The sequence below is a fragment of the Colletotrichum siamense genome (genome assembly GCF_013390195.1).
Source record: "Colletotrichum siamense strain Cg363 chromosome Unknown KSG_Cg363_contig02, whole genome shotgun sequence".
In the NCBI taxonomy this organism is placed as follows: domain Eukaryota; kingdom Fungi; phylum Ascomycota; class Sordariomycetes; order Glomerellales; family Glomerellaceae; genus Colletotrichum; species Colletotrichum siamense.
This window is the reverse complement of record NW_023501015.1, coordinates 2,718,495-2,740,554: the sequence shown is the minus strand read 5'-3', so window position 1 is coordinate 2,740,554 and position 22,060 is coordinate 2,718,495. Positions and strand designations below refer to the sequence as shown.

General features: G+C 53.2%; 7 protein-coding genes across 7 annotated transcripts; 3 read left to right on the top strand and 4 right to left on the bottom strand.

Moving 5' to 3' along the window:
• Positions 1 to 605: 605 nt before the first annotated feature.
• BET1 (Protein transport protein BET1) lies at positions 606 to 1,612 on the bottom strand (the record flags this gene model as incomplete). Its single annotated transcript, XM_036634562.1, has 4 exons — positions 606 to 812; positions 918 to 1,011; positions 1,090 to 1,308; positions 1,602 to 1,612. The coding sequence occupies 4 exons, from the start codon at positions 1,610 to 1,612 to the stop codon at positions 606 to 608; spliced, it is 531 nt and encodes a 176-aa protein (XP_036500786.1).
• A 1,633-nt stretch (positions 1,613 to 3,245) lies between these two features.
• On the bottom strand, positions 3,246 to 3,727 carry CHZ1 (Histone H2A.Z-specific chaperone CHZ1; the record flags this gene model as incomplete). The annotated part of the gene is made up of 3 exons (XM_036634561.1): positions 3,246 to 3,430; positions 3,504 to 3,516; positions 3,581 to 3,727. 3 exons carry the CDS (start codon positions 3,725 to 3,727, stop codon positions 3,246 to 3,248), a joined length of 345 nt encoding a protein of 114 aa, XP_036500785.1.
• A 738-nt stretch (positions 3,728 to 4,465) lies between these two features.
• CGCS363_v002711 (uncharacterized protein) lies at positions 4,466 to 5,114 on the bottom strand (the record flags this gene model as incomplete). Its single annotated transcript, XM_036634560.1, has 2 exons — positions 4,466 to 4,541; positions 4,597 to 5,114. The coding sequence occupies 2 exons, from the start codon at positions 5,112 to 5,114 to the stop codon at positions 4,466 to 4,468; spliced, it is 594 nt and encodes a 197-aa protein (XP_036500784.1).
• A 483-nt stretch (positions 5,115 to 5,597) lies between these two features.
• preg (Nuc-1 negative regulatory protein preg) lies at positions 5,598 to 6,667 on the bottom strand (the record flags this gene model as incomplete). The annotated part of the gene is made up of 2 exons (XM_036634559.1): positions 5,598 to 6,132; positions 6,198 to 6,667. The coding sequence occupies 2 exons, from the start codon at positions 6,665 to 6,667 to the stop codon at positions 5,598 to 5,600; spliced, it is 1,005 nt and encodes a 334-aa protein (XP_036500783.1).
• Positions 6,668 to 10,043: 3,376 nt separating this feature from the next.
• On the top strand, positions 10,044 to 13,260 carry CGCS363_v002709 (Uncharacterized protein; the record flags this gene model as incomplete). The annotated part of the gene is made up of 3 exons (XM_036634558.1): positions 10,044 to 10,338; positions 10,398 to 12,187; positions 12,241 to 13,260. 3 exons carry the CDS (start codon positions 10,044 to 10,046, stop codon positions 13,258 to 13,260), a joined length of 3,105 nt encoding a protein of 1,034 aa, XP_036499766.1.
• Positions 13,261 to 16,323: 3,063 nt separating this feature from the next.
• CGCS363_v002708 (Protein FDD123) lies at positions 16,324 to 17,218 on the top strand (the record flags this gene model as incomplete). The annotated part of the gene is made up of 2 exons (XM_036634557.1): positions 16,324 to 16,452; positions 16,508 to 17,218. 2 exons carry the CDS (start codon positions 16,324 to 16,326, stop codon positions 17,216 to 17,218), a joined length of 840 nt encoding a protein of 279 aa, XP_036499767.1.
• A 1,304-nt stretch (positions 17,219 to 18,522) lies between these two features.
• CGCS363_v002707 (uncharacterized protein) lies at positions 18,523 to 19,055 on the top strand (the record flags this gene model as incomplete). The annotated part of the gene is made up of 3 exons (XM_036634556.1): positions 18,523 to 18,795; positions 18,846 to 18,927; positions 19,048 to 19,055. 3 exons carry the CDS (start codon positions 18,523 to 18,525, stop codon positions 19,053 to 19,055), a joined length of 363 nt encoding a protein of 120 aa, XP_036499762.1.
• Positions 19,056 to 22,060: the final 3,005 nt, after the last annotated feature.

The following is a 22,060-nucleotide window of genomic DNA, read 5'->3' as shown; positions in this document are numbered from 1 at the left end:
TCCGAAAAACAAATCGAACCTGCTCTATCGGGAGAAAAAAAAGTGGTAGCATTAGTCGGTATACCCCGTTATTACAAAAAGTGTTTATTATACTGGCCAAAGGCAACAAACTCCTTCGTTTCGTTTCCCGTCCTTTCAAACGTAGACACATGCAAGACACACAAAAGGCCTGCCATTTTGAAGGGGGGGGGGGGGGGGGGGGGGGGTTCTTCTCTTCGTCGCGTCTTTCATCGTCAGTGATTCAAATGCATCGCTCTTGCTCGCAATTTCCAATCTTTGCGTGCCTGTGATGAATATAAACAGGTTGAGATGTAAGAGAGCCTGTGAATGAAGTACTCCTAGTAACGCCGAGCGATGCGAGATCAATCAATCGCGGCCGACCCTGTGCAATGCAAGATCAAGCACAACCTCGCGAGAAAAGACGCCATTTCCTGTGCCCTTGCGGACCAGGGTTGTAGTCTGATCGTCTCTCTTGCCAGACTCCTCCCGCTTGCCGTAACTTCGTCTCTGAGCATGCCATTTTTTTAGGTCAACTCATTGGCCTTTGTCAAGCCCTGACACCGTGACCCATAAGGGGGGTGTGATATTCCCAACTCTTTGAAGTTTTAGAATAGCCACACGTACATGAAGAGGAAGCAGACAGCAGCGAAGAAGCCGAGCCAGACCTTCCAGCCCACGCCGGTGCGCTGAGCCATGACCAGCATGCGGTTCATGGTGCCGCGAAGGCGCAGCCGGGTCGAGTCGAAGGTGTCGTTCATCTTCTCGGCGAGGGCGGAGGATTCGCGGATCTCGTCACCAATGGCTACCGTCATCTAAAGGGTCTCGTCAGCGGCTGGTCTCGCATCTGCCGGTTCACCGTCTTGCTGCTTGTAATTCACCACACGCCGGCCGGAGGCTGTCGCCAGGATGTCACGTACACTCTTCAGCATCTTGACCTTGCCCATAATGCCCTCCACCTGCTCGTCGTTCTGGCTCTCGAGCTCGTTGAGGACTGCATCGCTGTATTGACCCCTAATGAACATCCATCAGCAAATCGTTCCTGCATCCGGAGCGTCCGCCGTCATGCAATCGGCGATGGAGCGAGCGTACCTCGAGTTGGGCGTCGCCGGGCGGAACCCCCGGGCGCCGTTGTCGACGCCGAGGTGGCTCCCCGTGGGCGCGGGGGAGGCACTACCGCCGGCGTAGCCATAGCCATATCCGCCAAGACGCGATGGCGAGGCGCTGACTGGCCTCCTTGCGTTGTCGCCGGTGTAGCCCTCGAACAAGGCGCTGCGGGAGTCGCGCTGGTGGAGCGAGGACGCGCCGAATCTGTCACTCACGCATGAACATTAGCAGATGCTCAATCGACGTTCTTTCGTGTTGTAGGTGATCCATGGCGGTCTTCGCAGTCGCATCGTGGCATGCTCGTCTGGCGATCTGAAGGACGTTGGTGGGGGGAGGCGCCATTGTCTCATCCGCAACGCTTCGGCTGACGGACTCGAACCATGACGGCCGCCAGAACGATTCCGAAGCAGAAGAGATGACCTCGAGATGTATGCGCAAGCTCGTGATGCCAGGGTACGAAGCAAGGGGCGCAGATGTATCAGCCGTTAGGTACTAACCTTGAAGCCATGGTGTCCGAACCGTCGCCTTGTCGCGGCGTGTCCAGAGGACCCCCTAAGCTACTGGAGACCTATGTATCGCGCGCGCAACACGGAAATCCGGGCGCCGTCGTTCGGATCGCGGGTTGTCTCTATGCGGAATGCCAAAAGGGGTGTCTTGTGTCAAAGAAGGGAAAAAATTCAAGAAGTCCTTGCCCCGTCTTCCAGCCGTCGAAGAAAAAAAAGGCTGGTCGTTGCTAGGTCGAATGGCCCGGTCGGCCTGGGTCGTCGCTTCGGTGCGTGCCGGGGTATGTTTATGACGGCTGGGCGATCTTTAATTTTATTTGGCAAGACTTCCGTAGCGGCAGTCCTGTCCACTGACGTCTTTGGCTTTTCTCTTGGGCCGTCAACACCCCTGTTGAGAAAGGCAAGCTAATGTGTGGGAAAGGGGAAATATGACGAGAGATGGCCCGGGTCGTGGAGTCGAGATCGACGAGGGAGATGAGTAGCTCAAGTATGTTCAGTTGTAAGATACCATCGTGGGAACGGAGAAATAAGCAGGCGTGTAAGGTGGTCAATTTGGATGCGACCTATTTGTCCTGCTGCGAGAGGTCCTGTTCTCGGAGGCAAAACGTAAGTGCTTTCCAGGCTCTTGTACGTGTCTTCCCGTTGTCCAATCGAAAGCAGTGACAATAACCTAAAGAACGATGGTGGAAGGGCCAGAACGTGCAAGCGGCGGGCGGGTTCCTTGAACCGTCTGTGGTAAAGTCCCCTAAATTGCACGCCGTCTGACACCGGCCAGCTTTCCCCCGCTGCCTACATTCATTCATTCAGCAGCACTCGTCCAAGATGTTGAAGTGGTTCTAGCGCAGTCAGTGGCCGCACCGCGTTTCGTCGGGTCCCGACGACCCTACCTAGAGCTTAGAAATCCGTCTTAATGGTCCGTCCCGTCAGCTGTGCCAAACTCGACCTGCAACGGATGGATCGGTTCGTCCTGTCTGCTTTGCGGTGCCTTGCAGAATTATTCGCAGAAAGGAAAGCTGCGTGACTACGTACTTGCCATTTGCCAAGGCAGTGCTGGTCCCTCGATCGGATCTAGGCCGCTTCATGCATGAATCAGCGATCGAGCTGGCAGCTTTCATGTGGATAAATCCCCGTTGGACAGCTAATGAAAAATTGCTGCGAGGGACGGCTACTGGGACCTGCATCAACGCATAACGCCGGTTACCTCCTTCACACCAGCATTAACTACTAGCATCACTGTTGATCTGATCACGTCTACTTCGCACATGGCCGTTCAGTGTTTGCATGTATTCGTTTCCATAGCACTCATGGTCGGGGTATTGACGCCCGCGGGCAGAGCAGCGTAGGTAGAATGAGAGACATTCCATCCCACCTAAGGTTCCCTGGGCGGGCGAGACAGCAGACCAACTCGTCTCTAAACGCCGTCCAAACGGGCAATATCCATCCACCGTTGCCTGCTGCATGTGTCCAATCACCGGACACGCCGTCATCAAAAGCGAGCAACCCCTAAGCCCACGTAAAACTTTTGTATAACCCCCCATTCCGTTTTCTGATGTGCTGTTCGTTTCCATAACCGTAACCGTGCCACCTTGTGTGTTGGTGGCTGCAAGCAAGACGAGTTGAGGCGTGGCGAGGAATCGCTTAGTCCTCCTCCATCTTGGAGTCGTCGGCAGGCGCCTGGAAGTCATCGTCCTCCTCATCGTCCTCGTCGTCGGCAGGGTTCTCCTCGGCGGCCTTGGCGAAGTCGATGACACGGCCACGGGTGCGGCGACCACCCTCAACGATGTTGTTCAGGTCGATCTCGTCCATACCATCGTCCTCGTCAACTGTGAACCCAATCGTTAGTCGTGGTCGTGGGAAAAGTCTTGCGCTGTAGGCGACGCGGTAATCAGCTCTTACCAGGCTCAGCGGTCTGTTTTTTTTTTTAACGTTAGCTTGCGCGCAAACACTAAGGGGGAAGATTGGGAAGTAAGTACCTCGTTAGCCTCCTCCTCTTCGCTAGAATCATCATCCTCGTCCATGGCCTCGCTCTGCTCGACGGGCTCCTCGCTGGCGACGGCCTTGCCCTTGCCCTTGTTCTCGAGCTCGGTGGTAGGGTCGGTGACGGAGTTCTCGGCGGCCATTGTGTTTGTTTGAAAGTGTTAGAGAGGGAAGATTGTTTAGTAAAGCTTAGGCGACGAAAAGGCGATTGCCGTTGACCTAACGTAAGTATTGCGGTTGTGGAAAGAATCGGGTGGGATAGCGTGGGTGTAGATGGAAAGTGGAGGTGAAGCTGCGCCGGTCAAGGTAAGGTAGGCGGCGGATTTTATCAATTCGATCGTACCTTCCCCAGCAGGTCCCAGCTTTTAGCAGTGGTTTGCATGTCTCTTAGCAACGGCGCTAGTCCCGGGCAGGATTAGCGCCACAAAAGCCATACCACACGTGCCTTGTCAGTCCCTGTCAGAGCTGTCTGGAAGACGGAAGGCGATAGAAGGCTTGCGGTAGGCTGTCAACTGAAGGCTCCAGGCTGAGCGATCGATATGAGATGCGGCATCAGACAGGATTAAAGCTCTGTTTCTTGTTCAACCATTGGCAACTGGACTTGTAGACCTCCCCATATTTAGTGCACGCAAGTCTCTATAGCCTGGGCTCTGAGTCCAAGGTTCCCGATAAGAGTACACCGCTAGACTTAGGAAGAAGGATACCTTCTGCACCCGCCGATGCGTCAAGTCAGCCAGTTTTACAGTGACAGAAGGGGTTACGGATTCGAATCGGGTGAGAACACCGCCGGGACACCTAAGCACAGCTTCGCTTGAACAGATCTTGCGGTCTAATGCAGTATAAAACATCAATCAACGGGTATTCATCAATGCTGCCATCCTCTATATCGTCGTCTGTTTTCCATCGCCGCCGCCCGTGACCGTCATGAGGACAACGATCGCAATCAGCCACCAGTACCTGTGCCGACGTTAGCCTTAAGCTCAAGAACACCCGATTGTGATGAATGGTATACTTTTGGAAGAGGGTCTTCTCCTCTTGGACGACCTTCCTTCCCTCAGGACTCAGTACAACAGGCTTGTTCAGCTCCGGTGTCTTGCCCTGTCCCGTAACCCGAACAACAGCCTGCGGCCCGAAGTCCCTCGTCGCGCCCGCATCGATCCTGACGCCCTTCAAGCCCGCTCCAACCACGTTGCCCTCAGCGTCCACGCTCAGGAGGATGTTGGGCTGGTACCCCTTGGCAAAGTTCTCCGTCGAGGCCACCGACACGGAGGACGTCCATTGCTTCGTCGCGGTATCGTAGACGCCTATGCGCACGAGCTTCGCGCCGTCCTCGGGCAGCTCGGGAAACTCGAAAGACGATACGGTCGCCTCGGCGGGTTGCTTTGCGTCGTATTCGACCTCGGCGAGGAAGGAGGGCGACTTGCTCGCGGCGAGAGAGACTGGCTCGACGTAGATCTTGGCGAGGCGCGCCTCAGCTGCGGCGGCGAGGGTCGCCGCGAAGAGCGCCGACAGGAACGATGTCGCGCGCATGATTTTTCGGTTTCTCTGCACCCGTTCAGTCGTCGGATTCGGTGGCCTGGGTGATGGCGCTGATTGAAGGAGACGGGGGTTGTTGGAGGAGAGGTTCTGGGGGGCCCAGCTTCGGATGCGGGATTAGTCCGGCAGATTTACAGCTACCTAACGCAGCACAGAAATGAGCAGCACCTAGATGAACGACCGATGGCGGCATCGAATTTGTGGCCAAGACACGGGGAATATTTTAAGAAATACCACGGGAAAGCAGTCCCATGCCCAATCTAGAGAATTCGACACGCCGCAAGCATTCTCATATGAAATCAGAAAAGTGTGGTATTTCATTACCGCTATCACTCATTGAGCGTTAAAATGATACCGCCTGTCCAAACGCCACTTTGCCATGCCTCTAAGGGCAGCTGCCCACCCCTTTTTAAAGGAACAACCAAAGAAAACCACGCCTCATGTTGTAGATCAGAACCCCCGGCATCCGTAAGCAGCTTATGATGCCGCACCTGCTGCGTCAGGTGGCGGCGACTTCGCGGGGCTCTCATCATCGGGCGAGTCCCCACTGTCGTCACCGCCGCCATCTGAAATTTCGGTCGACCCATCCTCGTCGTCAACCTCGTCAGAGTCTTCATCCTCGACGACCGCATCCTCATCCTGCAGAGCATACCCGGGGCAGCGTTCAACTAGGCCCCGATAGTATGCGACGAGTACTTCGGGGTTAGGGACGATCTTCCAGTCTACCCTGTACAGAAACTCTAGTTCCAGCAGCTTGAGTTCGGCTACCCTAACGCCTCCCACTCGCGCATATGTAGTGTTGTTCCAGAACAAGTCCGATAAGCCCTTGGCCGCGACTGTGGCCGCCGTAATCAGGAAGCGATGTACAGTGAGCGTGTTGATGGTGAATTCTGGATATAAGGCACATAGTCGATCAATGTAGTAGACCATGGACAGCAGCAGCGGCGGTGTCAGTGTCGCGTGTTTCGCTAGTCTGTTCAGGTAGTCAAGTACAGAAATGCTCGGTGTCGTCCTGCGCAACATATCAGTAAGCATACATAGATATCAAAAGGATACGAAGCGCCTTTTTTTGCTTACCTCGAGTGGAACCGAGTCAGGCTGCCAGAGCGAAGAGCCAGGGCGTCATTGGTCTCGATGAGTTCAGATAGCATGTGTGATATCAAAACAACCATATCCTCGACACCGCACAGCTCATACCGCAGTGGCAGTACCTTGGCCGGCCCAGCTGTTGGCTTGGGGCGCTTAGCCGCGCTCGAAGATTCGCCGGCGCCGGATGCGCTCGCTTGCGCGATGGCGGGGTCTTGGGAGTTCCGTCGCTTGCCAGGTGAGGCAATGGTGACTGATGACTGCCGTACGGTAGGAGGCACGACAGTCTGCGTTTGCGTTGTCGGCTGAGGTTGGGGTCGCGGCAGAGGCGCGGAAGGGTCTATCGGTTGAGGACGCGGCGCTGGTGGGGGTTCGGCGGGCGTGGCGGGCACTGAGGTGCGCGGGGCATCGGCGACACCTTCTGTCGGGTGTGCCTGGGGCTGGTGATTCGGAGACTCCATGGGAGAGTATTGAGTGCCGGCATCGACAGCTACATATTGTCGTGGGCGTGGTTGGGAGGGTGAGGTCATTGAGGTGGACGGGGAGGATCTGGATGCAGAGTGCCGCCGCGGCAAAGGGGCCGAAAGCCGGGCAGGAGACGAGTGCGGGGAGGAGCGCGTAGGGGCATAATGAAAGCTGCTGGGCGACGCATTGGCGGAGCTGGCCACGATGGGAGATGTTGTCAACATGGTCTCGGGCGCATCGTGGGTCGAAGAAGCGGGCGGGCGAGGGTCGACAGCCGTAGTCGCCAGTCGATGGGTACTGAGGAGGCAGGCCGAGGGGGTGTGTTCGCCAGTGGTAGGAAGGTAAGGTAGGTAAGGTTAGGTTGATAGTTTAACGGGCTGGGTTGGATAGGTTTGGCTGGGGTCGGCTCAGATTTGCAGATTGTCAAAGCCAAGATCAGATTACCACACGTCGAAAAATCGGGACGAGGGGGGCATCGTTTGCCCACATGGAACTGGGATGGTTTAGTAAGTAGTCGACGCTTGGTATTCGCCGCCGCGGTAGGTAGTTTGGTGGTTCTTTGGGTTCCAGATCCAGGTTCCGCGGATGCACTGGATTGAATCGCGTGAATGGTTCAGACCATCAGAGGCAGCTAAGATCCCTTAGGTGTAGACGGCATTCGGCACCAGCAGTAACAGGCAAGGTACCAGCGCAACAGTAAGGCAAGGCCCCAAATGTCGGGAAACTGGACTGGTCGCCGTCAGTCAGTGGGATTGGCATGCCATGTGTGGAGGAGGAGGACGCGCGAATCTGATTTTCTGCGGTCTCGGCACCGGAGCCAAGACTTACATTGACGCCTCTGGTGCCAACCAGTCGTCTGTGGTGGGTTTGGTGGGGGGGATTTGACACCTGGACACGCAAAAACGTGCCAGTGGTGCTACTGGTATTCGCTGCCTTCCATTGGGTAGGTACCTTAGGTAGTACCTACTTATCTGCGCCATGCAGCATGGAAGAGGGGGGAAGGGGAAGGGGGAGGGGACAATTGAGGTAAAAGACACCTCTGAGGATTTTTTCTCTAATTTTTGAGGGCCGCTGATTGTACCATTTTTGCACTGAGGCCCTGATGGTGGGCCGCCCTTCTGGTTCTGGACACCGAGAGACGCCGCTAAAGTCGCTTTTAGGCCAGCGGTGCAACCCTTCTACAGCCTCCCGGCCAGGTGCTGACAAGGTTCTGGCTGCTTGCGATGCCTGGTCTGGAGCCGGAAGCGCCGTTTGGGAGGCTCAATCTTCTTTGCCCTTTTCTTCTCATCTTCCTCGAACAACAGAAGAAGTTGCCTAGGTAGTGTTCCGTAGGTACCTGGGGCACAACAACAAGATGCTAGGTAGTCAAGGTACCTTACTAATGCAATATCACTGCGCATTCTATTATACGTCCATCTGCATTGACATAAGGTTCCAAGGAAGAGAATCTCTTTGGATTAAACTTCTTCCTCTTCGTATCTGCCCTGTGGTAAGGTAGACCCGACTGAACGTATGGGAACCCTCACCGACACAACGTGCCGTCAGCTGCCGCTGCGATTTTTTCGCGCCCTCTCCTTATCATGTACACCCCTGCTGCTGATCTCCGATGCCCCAGCTTTGCTTGCCGCTGTCACGGAGTCCCTAGTCCCAAAATCACTGTAAAGTCGTCAGATGTCAGTTATCTTGCGTCAGATATCCCGGTGCTTTTGGCTGAGTACCGCGATGCGCCGCCTCGGGTGACACGATGGGACCCGAGTCAACTTTACCTACTCTCAATCTGCCTGACCTTAGTTAAGCGGCGGCCAACGCGTCTGCCCGCTCAAGTGAACGGCTTGTACGCAGTAGCATATTGCATACGCGCTATTCAGTGACGCAGAGGCTCGATATTTCTCTTTTCTCACGATGACGGAACCCTGACAACGTCCAGACCAGGTTGTCTCAATGAGACTAGGCACATAACATCCGATGCTGTGGAATGCCCCGCTCCAGCGCTGCTTCTCATGGTCTCGCACACCTAGAGGAATTGGCAACTCCGCTGTGTGGAAGTTAATTACTCGTTCCGTTCCGCGTGGGTTGAACAGTGCCTCGTAAAGGGCCACGCTTACCAGCGCGGCTCACAAACTATATTGGCCATCGACTTCTGCTCTCTGCACCAGGAAGACGCATCGCGGGAACCGTTGTATTGTGCGACTAAGTTTCCGCTGAGGGCTTGACAGCGAATCGCTCCTCACACTTTTCTCATCTGAACTGCGTGTCTGCTACTAGAACTTAAATAACCTCTCTACACTATATTTGCTCATTAGATCGAGGCTGATTAACTACTGAGAGAAGAGAGAACCAAAAACAGGCAAAAAGGAGCAAAAGTTCTCAAGATAATAGCTGTTAAACACACAAAAAGAAACGCGCTCTCCTCATGTGGGACTCGAACCCACAACCTTCCGATTTCACCGACCGAGAACCAGCCGTAAAAGTCGGACGCGCTAAACCGATTGCGCCAATGAGGACGACGGAACACGACTCCATCACGTGATGCCCTTCGAGTGTTTTTGCTCCGTCATATTGGCCTACTCACTCCGGGTAAGCTAACTGGGGACGTGCCAGTAAACTTTAATTCGTCTCCTTCCGGAAACATTCTCTGTGTGAATCATAACAGTGGATAGACACTTCAAGAGTGAGACAGATTGGGAACTGCATCAACATCTAATAAAAGTCGTGGTTCAATGCAGCTTGCGAGAGGGTGCATATTGTCAAGATGAAATCCCCATAAGCTTCCAACCTCCAGCAAGTTCGTTCTGAGAATCATGCTCCATTAGCACCGATCCGGCATGAGTCGAAAGGTGGTGGCAGGAATCGTTGCATTGACGATGGACCGGTGTTAACCAACGCTGCCACGCTGCCCCAAGCTTCAGCTAGCATGTGAGGATTCTGAAAACGGTTGGTTGCGATGTGCAGTGCACGTGCCTTGGCCATCCCCGGTGCCGCCAACTGGCACTGGTACCCAGTCAGTCTCCCAGCCTACCGATACCTATCGGCCTTGACGTGATTAATCGTGGTCCATCTTGCGGGCGACTTCCCGGCTCATCTGCATCTTGAGTAACCACTGCCAACGACTCTCTCACGACATCCCTCCCCTCCGTTCGAGGACATCATCGATTATTGCATTTCTAGGCGCTCTGAGAAAACGCTTGGCAACGCTGTGCGAAGCTCAAACCGCTTCTGCTTGACACTCGACCATTTGCATGGACCTTGGCCTCTGACGCAAGCTCCGTCGCCGCCGCACCACTTCGTCCTTGCAAGCACACGACGTGCTGGTTGAAGTTGACAGCAGAGAGCCGAGGTCCTTTCCCCACATCATCACCAAATTCTTCCATCATGGCCCGGTCCTCGAGTCCTCCGATTCTTTCCCAGATCCTCAGCGCGAGGAGCTATATCGAACAGACAAGTGCGCTGCGGGCCCTCAAGAATGACATTGTTGGCCATGCGCAAAAGAAGGAGCAGTGGGCTCGGCGCGGCGTGCTGGAACGCATCGTCAAGATACTCAATGCTGCCCGGTCACCAGCCAAGGTGAATGGCAAGGACGGTGCCCCCCATGGCAGCCCGCGATCGATAAGTGAGGAGGAGACCGTAAGGTTCCAGGCTCTCCAGCTTCTGGCAAGCTTCGCCAATGGTGCGTTTCCATCCTGACACGATCTTCTTCTAATCGCATGCTAACTTGAATGTTTTCAGGAGGAACTGCGTTTGTCGAGCCAATCCTGGCTGCCGGTGCCCTACCTGCTTTGCTAGCGAACGTCTGCCCGATTTCGAATGCTCCCTTGCTCGTTACCACGGCCCTCCGCGCGCTGCTCAATATCGTCGAGTCTTCTGCACTTGCAACGCCCGACTCACCAGTGGATACACAGGCCTTGGCCGAGGCCGTCTTTGCGCCCGAACACATCGAGTCTTTGAATGCGATATTGTCAAGCGCATCTAACACCGCGGCACAACAGACCCAGATCGCGTTGGTAGCGAACATAATCAGTAAACTTTGTCGAGAGGAGAGGCATCAGCTTGCCCTGGCGAATTCTGATGTTCTCGACTCACTCGCAACAAGACTGGCGAGTATCGCTATTGGCCAAGGGCATGTTATTCCATACGCTGAAGTATTCGGGCGAGTGGATCACACGTCTGATTTCTTCCCCGAACCGGAACCTTCGACTTCCAACTTGGTACCTATCTTGGAGGCTTTAGCTACCATCATTTCGGACTCACGCTTCAGGGCTTGTATGCTTTTGTGCTCTCCGGCCATTATGGCTATTTTCCCGTCTCTGAAGTTCACACCGTCCAAGGAGATTCGAGCTCCTTGGAACTCGCTCGAAATCAGCGGCCTGGGGTATGCGCGCCAGCAAAGTCTTAGTGCTATGGATTATCTCCTTCCTGCTATTCCAATACACCAGGGGCGACTCTCTGGCTCTCAGCAGTCACATTTTCCCTCTCTGGGTGTTTCCGATGCCCGAGAGCGCGCCCGCTCTGCGGCGAGCAAGTACAGTTCAACTGCGTCAGTTTGGGAGGCTTCACGGTTTGAGCTATTTGGCAACGAAGGCGAACCCGAGGAGGACCAGGAGACTCCACTCATCCCATGGCTCATTCTCTTGGTCAGGACACGTCAGAACGTGGAACGATTGATGGCCGCCAACCTTCTGACAACGCTCTTCAGATCCGGTTTTGGCAGCAAGCATCTAAGAGAAACCAGTCTTGGCCTCCTCGTGGTCCCTGTGCTTATGGACATGCTAGATCAACTTCAGGCATCGCCACCAGTGGTTAAGTCTCCTTTGGTTGACGCGGACACGGCTATGAAATGGACGGTCCTGGAGCGGACACCGGCGATACTGGCTCGCATGATCACGGATAGCGAACACCTCCAGAAAGCGGCCTATGATTGCGGCGCTGTCAAGTCCTTTAGCAAGCTTCTGAAAGATGCGTATGAGCCGATTCCACCGTCAGCGTACGCTAAGTTATGGTCACCCCAGGCGGACACGGGCATGGAGTTGGAAAGTACCTATCCGTCGTGTGCCCTAGGGCCAGAAGGACAACCTCCGCTCCTGGCGCACAAAGTAAGAATGCGTGAAAGCGCACTCAAGGCGATTGGAGCACTTGCGGCTGGCAAGGACGAGTATCGCAAAGCCTTTGTTGAACAGGACGTCGTAGCCCATATTGTTCAGTCACTTTCGCCGACACCTGGAAAGCCCTCAAATCCAAAGGACCGTTCGAAGAATAGCGAGCCAGATGGACTTGTACCCGACGCCTCTGCATCAGATCACAACTCTGGATACGGAAGCAATCCCCTGTCTGTGCTGATTGCTGGCTGTCATGCAGTCAGAATGCTGTCGCGTTCCGTGAGTATTTTGAGGACTTCCTTGGTCGATTACGCAGTCGCCGTCCCCCTATACCGTTTCCTCAGGCACCCGAACGTGGACGTCCAAATTGCTGCAACCGCTGCGATTTGCAATTTGGTCACCGAAGTGAGTCCAATGAGAGAAGTAAGTTGCAAGCCGAGATCATTTAAGAAAATCGGTGTTAATGGTCGTTCTAGGTCCTGGCCGACAAGGGCGTAATGAAAATATTGTGTGAGCACGCACACTCGCTCAACGCTGCGTTACGACTCAACGCCCTATGGGCATTGAAGCACTTCGTCCATGCCGTTGATCCCGAGACCAAGAAACAATGTCTAGAGGAGCTTGAATCCGGTTGGCTTGTGCAGCTCATCTGCGATGATACCGAGGACGATGCACTTTTCCTCGCGAGGTCAAAGATGGACAAGCAGAATGCTATAGACGTTGGCGACGACATGGATGGCGATGTGGAGATGGATCAGCCGGATTCATTATCTCGGTCTTGGTTGAGCTCCAGCATCCCACCACAAGACGTAGATGGGAAGCGTCCTGCTAAGTTCCGGCAAACAGAAGCCAGGCTAGCAGCCTTGCGCGAGGCTGAACTCAACCCACTCAGAAAAGCACGGAATGACGACCTCGCCATCCAGGAGCAAGGGCTTGATTTCATCAGAAACCTGATCGGGGCGGCTGGTTCTGGCTCTAGCACAGAGTCGGCGAACGAGACCACGGAGATGATTGACTACCTGTTCAGCGAGCTTGGGCAGGACAGGTTCTTCGACATACTGGCCAGAAAACTTCAGGCCAAGGTCCTCCATCCCACGTCGAGACGCTCGGTAGGATCTGCCGCGGGACGCGAGGCCCGGGTGCTCTACCCTCAGGCAAAGATCATCGAAGCAGTTGTATTCATTCTGGTTCATATGGCTGCGAGTATCCCAAAGCATCGGCAGCTGGTGATCGCCCAGACAGATCTACTCAAACTCCTTGCGAACCATTTTAACAGCAAGGACAAGGAAGTACGGGTGGCTCTCTGCCATCTGATCAGCAACCTGACATGGCAGGATGATGAGAGCGATGCGCGCGCATGCGCGCAGAGAGCTTACGAGCTGAAGAAATTAGGTTTCCTTACCAAACTTGAGGGCTTAGAGGACGATTGTGAACTAGACGTGAGGGAAAGGGCTAAGAGCGCTGTTTGGCAAATGAAGCAGGTCAGCAGTTATTAGAAGTAGGCAAGGGTGTTGGATCGACCGATTCATATGAATGTACGATAGACTGTACATGGAGATTTTTGCTGCAGGGATACTGTATACGGTACAACAGTACATGATGAATGAAGCACAGGCATACTTCGGATTCTGCAAACATTCCTCGGTCCATGGTGTAGGATAAATGGTGCCTTTCGTCAGTCACTCTCAGCACTGAGATGAGACCATCTTCGACCACTAAGGAACGTGAACTTGTTGCTGACGTTGTTGTCAGACGTGCCACAGGACATAAGCCTTATATCCTGACGTTCGCTTGAGTTTGATGTGGTTGCTACGAAGAGATTTCCTTCCCACCTACTGGTATGGTCACAAAGACCGGGTAATGAAATTTAGTATCCATGCCCCAGCCCTGCTGCGTATCTCGGAGTTTCTTCGTCATTTTGACGAGCTATCAAAACCTACATCAGAAAGTCTCAGAAAACAATTCTCCGAGAGACGTTAGGTGCGAGTGGATTGAGTTCTTACTCATCTTACTGCATAGTACGGCGAGGTTACATCTTGCGGAGGATCTCGGCTGCTGTCTCACTTGGTAGCGGAATTTCGGACGTCAACGCCTGTAGGTGAAGGAGTTCTCTGACCACTAACTCCGAGACCATAGAATTGCAAGATATACTTCGAGGTCCCTTCGGTGACTGCCGAGAGACGTTCATTGAGCATGTTAGCCGATGTGTATGCTAATCATCGTTGTTAACTGCCCAAGCTGCCACTGGTGACAAGATGCTATTCGACGATCGGTGTGCCGGAAGCTGCGGATGAGTTCATCTCCATGTGATCTGATGATCACGAGAGGATCCAGAGAAGAAAGCTCTGGAAAAGCCCGCCAACAACCAAGAAGAAGTTTCGGTAGGTAGTGGGATTCGAGCCGTTGGGCGGGGGATCCACCAGAGGTTCAATGGGCGGCGCTGCATGTGCAAGGGTCCAAACCGGGTCAACGATCGACGGCAGGGTCGTCGTTCGGGGTGCGCAGGGGTCTTGGTGGCATGACGTGAGGGTGTGGACCTCCCCATCACAGACAGGGATGGTTGCATGCGAACGAGGAGCGACTCATCGAGAAACCGCCTGCTGAATCTGTGGTGCGGCGCTCGCTGCGTCCCAACTACCGGCCGCCATGGCGCTTGGTGGTGTAGCTTCCCGTGTGCTACCCGGTCACAAGAAACGAATAAGCGCGCGAGGCCGAGATGGTTTGGCTTGAAGGTACGCCGCGATACCTTCATCTGACAGACTCTCTTGGGTTCGTTGATACCCCGCTATCATCTTGAAACTTTTATGTGTTGACTCGAGGGCTCTGAGCTCGAGGTCGCATATTACAAGACAATTAAACAATCAGTATCCAGGCCAGAGGGGAATGGGAGACCATTGGTGGGTGGCAGTGGTGCGATGGTGGAAGGCAACGTCGACCCCCCATCATTGAATTCAACTTTGAAGCCTCGTCTCAGCTGAAGGCAGACGCCGCTGGTTCACCGACCGAAGGCAATGAATAGTATGAGTCTAGAAAATGTACCCTTTAGTCATCGGACAAAGAGGACGTGGGCTAGTTCCGATAGTCCCGAACGTCCGCCGGCTGAGGCCGGCCGGGGATCCCGGAGCGGGTCATCCTTTGGATACCGAGCACCACGTGCCATTGGCATGCAGGTTGGCATCAAAACGATGTCATAGCTTCCTCTTGGAAAATCTTTCTCATTTGTCCTCTAGGATTATCAATCTTTCCAGTAGCGGCACCTCCCACCAATGCCGAACCACGCGGGAAATAATTGGGTCTCGGGAAGCGCCATTCTGCAGTTTTTCCCATCGCAAGGTTTCCCTCACTTTCTGTTGTCACGATCATCAGGTCACTCCCGAGTAGCGACAAGGGTCGTCTCTCTTGTCTTGGGTAGCAAATGGCGAACGGTGCGTCTGTGCATTCACCTCTATAGGTCGGCATTTGGTTTCGTCCCCCACACTTCGAAGCAATATGACTACTACGGTACACACTAGTCCTCCTGTCGGCTTCAAAACTCAAGTTACCAAGCAAGTAGTCTGAAGTCTGATTGACAATCCAAGGACCCCTACATGTCATGAAGTTCCAAGGTGCGCTTGTACTCGAGAGCCGGCGTGCCACATCTCTGCGACAACTACCGTTCAATACAAGCTTTCGATTATGACTACGCCTTTCATCTAAGAATTGAGATCTTTTCTGTGTAAGGGTGAGATGAAGCAACGATACAATTTGCCTAGCCTGACTGCCTGACCCCCGCCATCACCCTTCTCGGTGTCATGGTCAGGCACTCCCGCAGGTGAGTACCGGGATATCTCCGATGCAAGCGGCTCTGGCGCTCACAAAAACCCTTGTCACTTCTGGTCCCATCATCGACTCATCGCACCTTCCCACGGCACCTTCACACCTGGACGCACTGGATTGGAACAACGTTAAACAAGCTACGACTCTGGTCCAGGGTCGCTCCCCGGCAGCCCTGGGAGCGGACCTCTCGTTGGAACCCACAATGGCCCACTTCGTCTTCTTCCCTCGTGCAGGACCGTTGCATCCAGACCCCGACCTTGGCTGACTTCAGTCAGAAGGTCTTCTGACTTTCTCAGATTTCTGACGGTAGCGGAACCTTCTATGGTTCACCTGGCTTCCGCCCGTCTCATCCGTCGGGGAGACCTTGACCTGTGCTGATCGCCTAGATCATTGGACGGGGGATCTTGTAGTTCGGCCTCAAATCGTAGGTTTTCTTTTCGGGCGGAGGCAGATGTCGGCGGGTTCGGAGTTTGATGTGACGGTGAACTTGCAGGATTGATGTGTGCTTCATGTTCTGGAACCTCATGGTGACTTCAGTGCCTGCAGGATGGGAGAAGTTTTGCACGACGAAAAGTATAAGACCGTTCCGCCTCTCCCGCCTTTCGCAAACTGTTCTGCTTCAACACAACATCATCAAGCACCGCTAGAGTCAATCTCATTAGGATCTCACAGCAACATAAACCGTTCTTCTCTTATCCCGCTCAATCTACACGCTGTCCGCAGAATTACCACCGCAAGCAGCCATGGGTGTTCTCCTAAAACGCGTGAACGAGGCTCTCGACATCAATCCGCCGCCTGCGGTCGAGCAGCGTCTCAGTGTAAACGGCTCAAACTGGCTCTGGGCCTGCGTGGCCATCTACTCCTTCGTCTTCGTAAGTCGGCCAACATCAATCTGCAAACCTCAACAACCCTCTAACATGACCGCAGCTCGGCGTCTTCGCACTATCCTTCAAGCCTAGAAGCGGTGAAAAGATCTTCCACTATCTCCTCAACATCGCCCTGCTCGTCGGTGCAATCACCTACTTCTCGAATGCCTCCGACCTGGGATGGTCACTCGTCTCGGATCGCCAAATCTTCTTCAACAAGTACATCAACTGGGTCGTCTCTTTCCCCATCGTCAACATTCTCCTCGGCCTTGTATCCAACTCTTCCTGGGCCACCATCGCCTGGCACGTCTTCCTCTCCTGGGTCTGGGTCATCAGCTACCTCGTTTCCGCCTATACGCCCTCCGTCTACAAGTGGGGTTTCTTCGTCTTCGGCACCATCGCCTATCTCGCCATGGCCGCCTCGACCTTCACCGAGGGCACCGTCGGCGCCAAGCGCGTCGGTACTACGGGCGACTACCTCATTCTCGCCGGCTACTTCAACCTCCTGTGGCTGCTCTACCCCATCGCCTTTGGTGTCTCCGAGGGCGGCAACAAGATTGGCGTCACCCCTCGCTTCATCTTCTTCGGCATCTTGGACGTTTTCATGATCCCCTTCGGCTCCGTGCTCTTCCTCATGCTGTCCAGGAAGTGGGACTACAACGCCTTGAACCTCTACTTTACTCAGTACGGCCGCGTTCCTCAGGGAGGACACTTCCCTGAGAAGTCGGCCGCTGCCGCCCCGGCGGCACCTTCCGCTACGGCTGCTGTCTAAGTGACATATGGATTCTCCGATGTTAGGGCTTGTCGGTGTCAAATGACGAGGATGAGCCCATTCATATCAAGGAGTCACCGACGCATGTGGCATCAAGTCGCCATGGACGACACGAGTATTTCGACGCTCCGATGTTGCACGGTCGAAACGTAAATTTCCATTAGAAGAAGGGAGCACACTCTTTTGAAACAGGAGTTGATTGTGCGGACAGGCGCATAGACTGGGCGGAGTATCGTTTGGAAATACCCTCACTCGCTTGATCGTTCAAATATTCCCATTCCATTTTGAAGAGGTGGCAGAAGGGTGTGAGCGCTTGGAGGAAAGACCCATTAATGTGTAATAGATTGGAAAGCGACCGCCTATTTTTTCTGTGCTAGAGCGACTACTTTTCCCATGACTATACTCTAATCATGTACTTTCGTCGTCGTCGTCGTCGCTTCTGTTATCGTCGTTGTCGTTATAGTCGTCCTTATCCTCGTCCCCGTCCTCATTGTTGCTGTCGCTACTATCGCTTTCGATAGGAGTAATCAAGTGCACAGGAAATACAGCCGCTCAGACACAGGAAAATTAGGCGGTCTCATTGGAAATGGTAGTCCCTTATATTCAAAATGAATATCGTATTCACGTGGACTCTATGTAGCGCTGGTTGTATTGTACAAGCATCTGGTTGGTTGTGCTCCTTGTGTCTATAATGCGTCACCTTCCATATTGTTGTCTTTGTATGATGGTGGTCTTTAATGATTCAAAGCTTTCATTGTTTCTGATTGTTCAGTTTTCGTTGTTGCTTTATCGCAATCGCAATGCGGCGAATCCACAGCAAAGAGTCTCAGGAAGCAGGACTTTTGGCCATGTCAAGGTAAAGGAGAACCAAGCAGCCCCTGGGACTTCCCGGTTGCACTCTAGGGTTGTTAAGGTCCCTCAGATGAAATTATGAACCCTGAGTTTGATAGTAGTTCTTCTGCTTCACGTTTCGAATGAAATTGTTGTCAAATTGACAAATGACAACCCTTTGCTTTGTTTCATCAGAGGTCGATGGCGATGTCCTCCTGCCAAAGAACCTCAAGCTTGAGAGTCACGGCTTATAAAAAGATAGCTTTGAACAAAGGAGCAACATCGTAAGGACGACCAGGGCAGCGTAGCCTCATCTTTATCTTTCTCCAAAGACCCTGGAGACAGATCCTCTTCCTTGGACCTTTCGGTATATAGGGGATCTCTCGCATCGTGGGAACCAGCGCATCTGTAGCCACCAGCAGATCTCCAGAAAAAGCTCACGTAGTCTACTAATCAACACACAGAGAGTCATCATGCACGGCTACTGCCCTATCCGAATCGCCCGCCCGAGATATCCCTCCCAGGAACTTGACCAGGATCAAATCAGCACATGCCTCCACGACTTGCGAGACAACATCCACGCTAAACAGGTCGTACTCGGCAGCATTCGTAATGTGACGCGGTATAGCCAGGGCGATGCCCAGAAGCTGGCCGCCTTCATCACACAGCTCAGAAACAGCAGCGTCGACGAGGCCATCGTCCGACGATTCGAACTAGAGCTAGAGAAGATGGAAACATTTGTCTATGTAAGTTACGGCCTGAGTCATTCGGGTCCAATTGCTGATGATTTGGAAAGCAACTGTTCTTTGAAGGAACCACGGCCCTGGTGCATCAAAATTCACTCACCGAGGGGCAGGCTTGTGAGTGTGCTAGGAAGGGTAAGTGCGTACGATATGCTCCCATTTCTAGGTCTCATCTGCCATGATAGGGTTGACACGGGACGAGATATACCTTTTCGGAGACTTGTTGGCTAACTGAATTCAGTCGTTCGACTTCAGTCGCATAATGTTCAGCCTTTAGATGACAGTGAGTCTGATCAGACCTCAGCGCCCAACCCCGATGACGATTGAGAGCTTTAGATGAAAATTTTCAAAACGGAAACTTGTTCAATACCTGAAGGACTCTCAAGGGAGTCATTGCAAACAAGTATTAAGTCGGAATTACAGCGCTATTGGCCGGTCTGCAGTATCTTCTCTTATCAAACAAATTTCACATACGTGTGTGCCTGACCAATGATTGCTATTTATCCTATAAGAAATGAGTGAGAGTACTATCCACGCATGAGATCCTGTTCATCATCAATAGCCGGAAGATACAACTGAGCGTTCGTTCGGTTGAAATCGGCCACGTTGGGGGCAGATATCATGGAGTCCCAGTTCGATGTTCAAGAACAAAACTACGTGAGTGGTCCGATGAGCCGAACATCTCACATTCATTCGAAGTTACATGAACAAGATTCCCATGTCATAAACATGCTCCCAAATGAAGATAACATGTAAGATATCGACCCCAAAATCACGAGGAATGAACTATATCTGGTGGCTTCATCACCCTGACTGCCTCTGGTATCCCTAAGCCCTGAATTGCGTGAATTACAATGTCATGAGGCACCACACATGAGACTTGAGACTGACTTGTAATTTCATCTGAGTGCTTTTGACAACTGTCCTGCTGCTGATCTACGGTCCTTGGCGTCACACCTTGGGGTCGACACTCGGCTTCGGCAATGTCAACGCACATCATAAAATGGAGACTGTCTGTCCTCTGAACGTCACAAAATGCCCCAAGAGGGCCGAATAACAAGCCTTCCTGACACAGGAAGATATTGGGTAGAACCAGCCTACGGGGCCGAAAAGCAATAAAATCTCTACACTCCCGACTTCATTGAACGAGCGCATTGACGAAACGCAAACGGAAGAAGCAAATATATCGCAGCGGAACTCCGCGAGAGAGCAAATCAAACCCTCCCCCTTTATCAGAGAAACAATCAATGATCGACAATGAGGATATACCAAGCCAACATCCAGAAACCCAAACGCCGGACACCTGTCCATATCCCGTTGCTGCCCGCCGCCAGAATCAACGGGAACGTCAAACTCCCCGAGGACCCGCCTCTCGAAGCAAGACATGCAGTAGCGAGAAGCAGCTAGAAGCAAACACCGAGGTGGCCCAAACATCACCAAGACATGCGTCACGTTTACGAAAAAGAAAAATCCAATACATGACCTGCTGCAGTCACAGATCGAGATGCTGCAATGCTCGTACGAAAGGCATTCTGTCTCTATTTTCTAACCGATGAACCCGGGGACAGTTTCTCAAAACCGCAACCTGGTCGTTGGCGGCAAGCCTCATTCTCGTCCTCCTTCAATCCTTCAATCCTCACCACGTGGCCAATATGTCTCCGGGTCTAAGATTGTTTTCAGCCCCTAGATCCTTCTTGTTGTCTTCCGCGAGCTGCAGGGAGGAATGTTCGTATGTTATTACTGGGCACATGACCGTCGCGCCACGCGCTGAGTTATACTGCAGTATCAAAGAACAGACCATGGCGCATACCGCATCGCACATATACAGGATCAGTACAACTGGCTCACGTCTACATAGTAGGAGCAGAAACCCCAAGAAAAGAAAACGAGACTATGCGTGTTTCTGTCTCGGCGAACTCTTTTTCGTTTTTCTGGTTCTCGGCGGCAAGTCTAGTCGAGGACACATACTGGCGTACAGCGTACAGATACTGCAACACAGGTTACGGGAACAAGGTACAGAGTTTCCCTCAAGATAGAAGATCAAGAAAAAGACAATTTAGAGCCCGCAGCCGCAGACCCGGGGCAGGACTGCAGGTAGAGAGTGAGAGAGTAAGAGAGTAAGAGAGTCTCATGTGTTGGCACAGTACAGGATTTCATGCAGTGTCGCCGATAATGCGCACACACACACACTGCGAGAAGGCTAAAAGGGAACCACCCTGGATCCCTCTTTCGAAAGCCATGAACGAGTAATTGCGACAAGTTCGTTTGGTGTCACCGGGCGGGCTAAAACTTGGAGAAACGCGACGGGTGTCTGGGATGAGATGTCTTTTTTGCAAAGAGGGCCGTTTTACGTTTTGAATGTTGGGATAGGGGTAAATAGGTTGGGACGGGGGTCACACACACACTCCCGACCCAACCCACTCACTCACACGCCTTCGCTCTTTCGCGTCAACCGATTTCTGTTACTGGCGCGAACAAGAGAACCCTGACGAGAGGAGAACGGTTTGTAAGCAAGCAGCATCTTGGGGGAAAGGGAGGCATTTGTGAAAGATCACGTCACACGGTGCCGAGAGGAGTAGAATAAAGGCTGGTAGAGGTGGTTGAAGAAGCGCTCCGGCACCAGCAGGTATCACAGCGATCTCGAACGTCTAGAATAACGAGGATAGGGAATCATGATGCCATTCTGGCTCTGGACTTGGACCGTCTTTGCCCTCTCGTGGAACCATTGCCCACGCCTGCTACTACCCGGCAAAAACGAATGATTCTAGGACAACAGGAAGGCGTGAACCCTCGCCCCCTCCCTCTCCCCGGCTTCTGCATTTGAAGGCGTATGGTAGTGTTATATGCAGCGCGCCCGAATTAGGCCCGCAGGAGAAAAAAGCTGGAGGGCATATGTCATTGATGGTGTCTTGTCTTGACAGAGGTATGTGCGCCGGACATGTTTCTGGTTTCTCTGCACCACAGCTTCGGATCCTTGTTTGTGTGTATATGTGTGTGTGGGTGACCCAGTGAGGAGGGCGCCGGCGAGGATAGCTGAGCTGAGAATTCCTTTGGGGGGCCATGGAGGTTTCATGAGGCTTGGTGGGTTAAGGAACGACTGGGCAATCGTGGGATGAGAAGGCCCGGCTCTGCTCGGGGAACCCTTGTTTAAAGGCACGGGTTCGTGCAGCTTCTCTTTCTCGAATGGCGTTGCATGCCTATGCCTGTGACGGCGGAGGGCAAAGGTCAAGTCATCCCTTCCCATGTAGGGGCGGCGGTACGTGTGTCT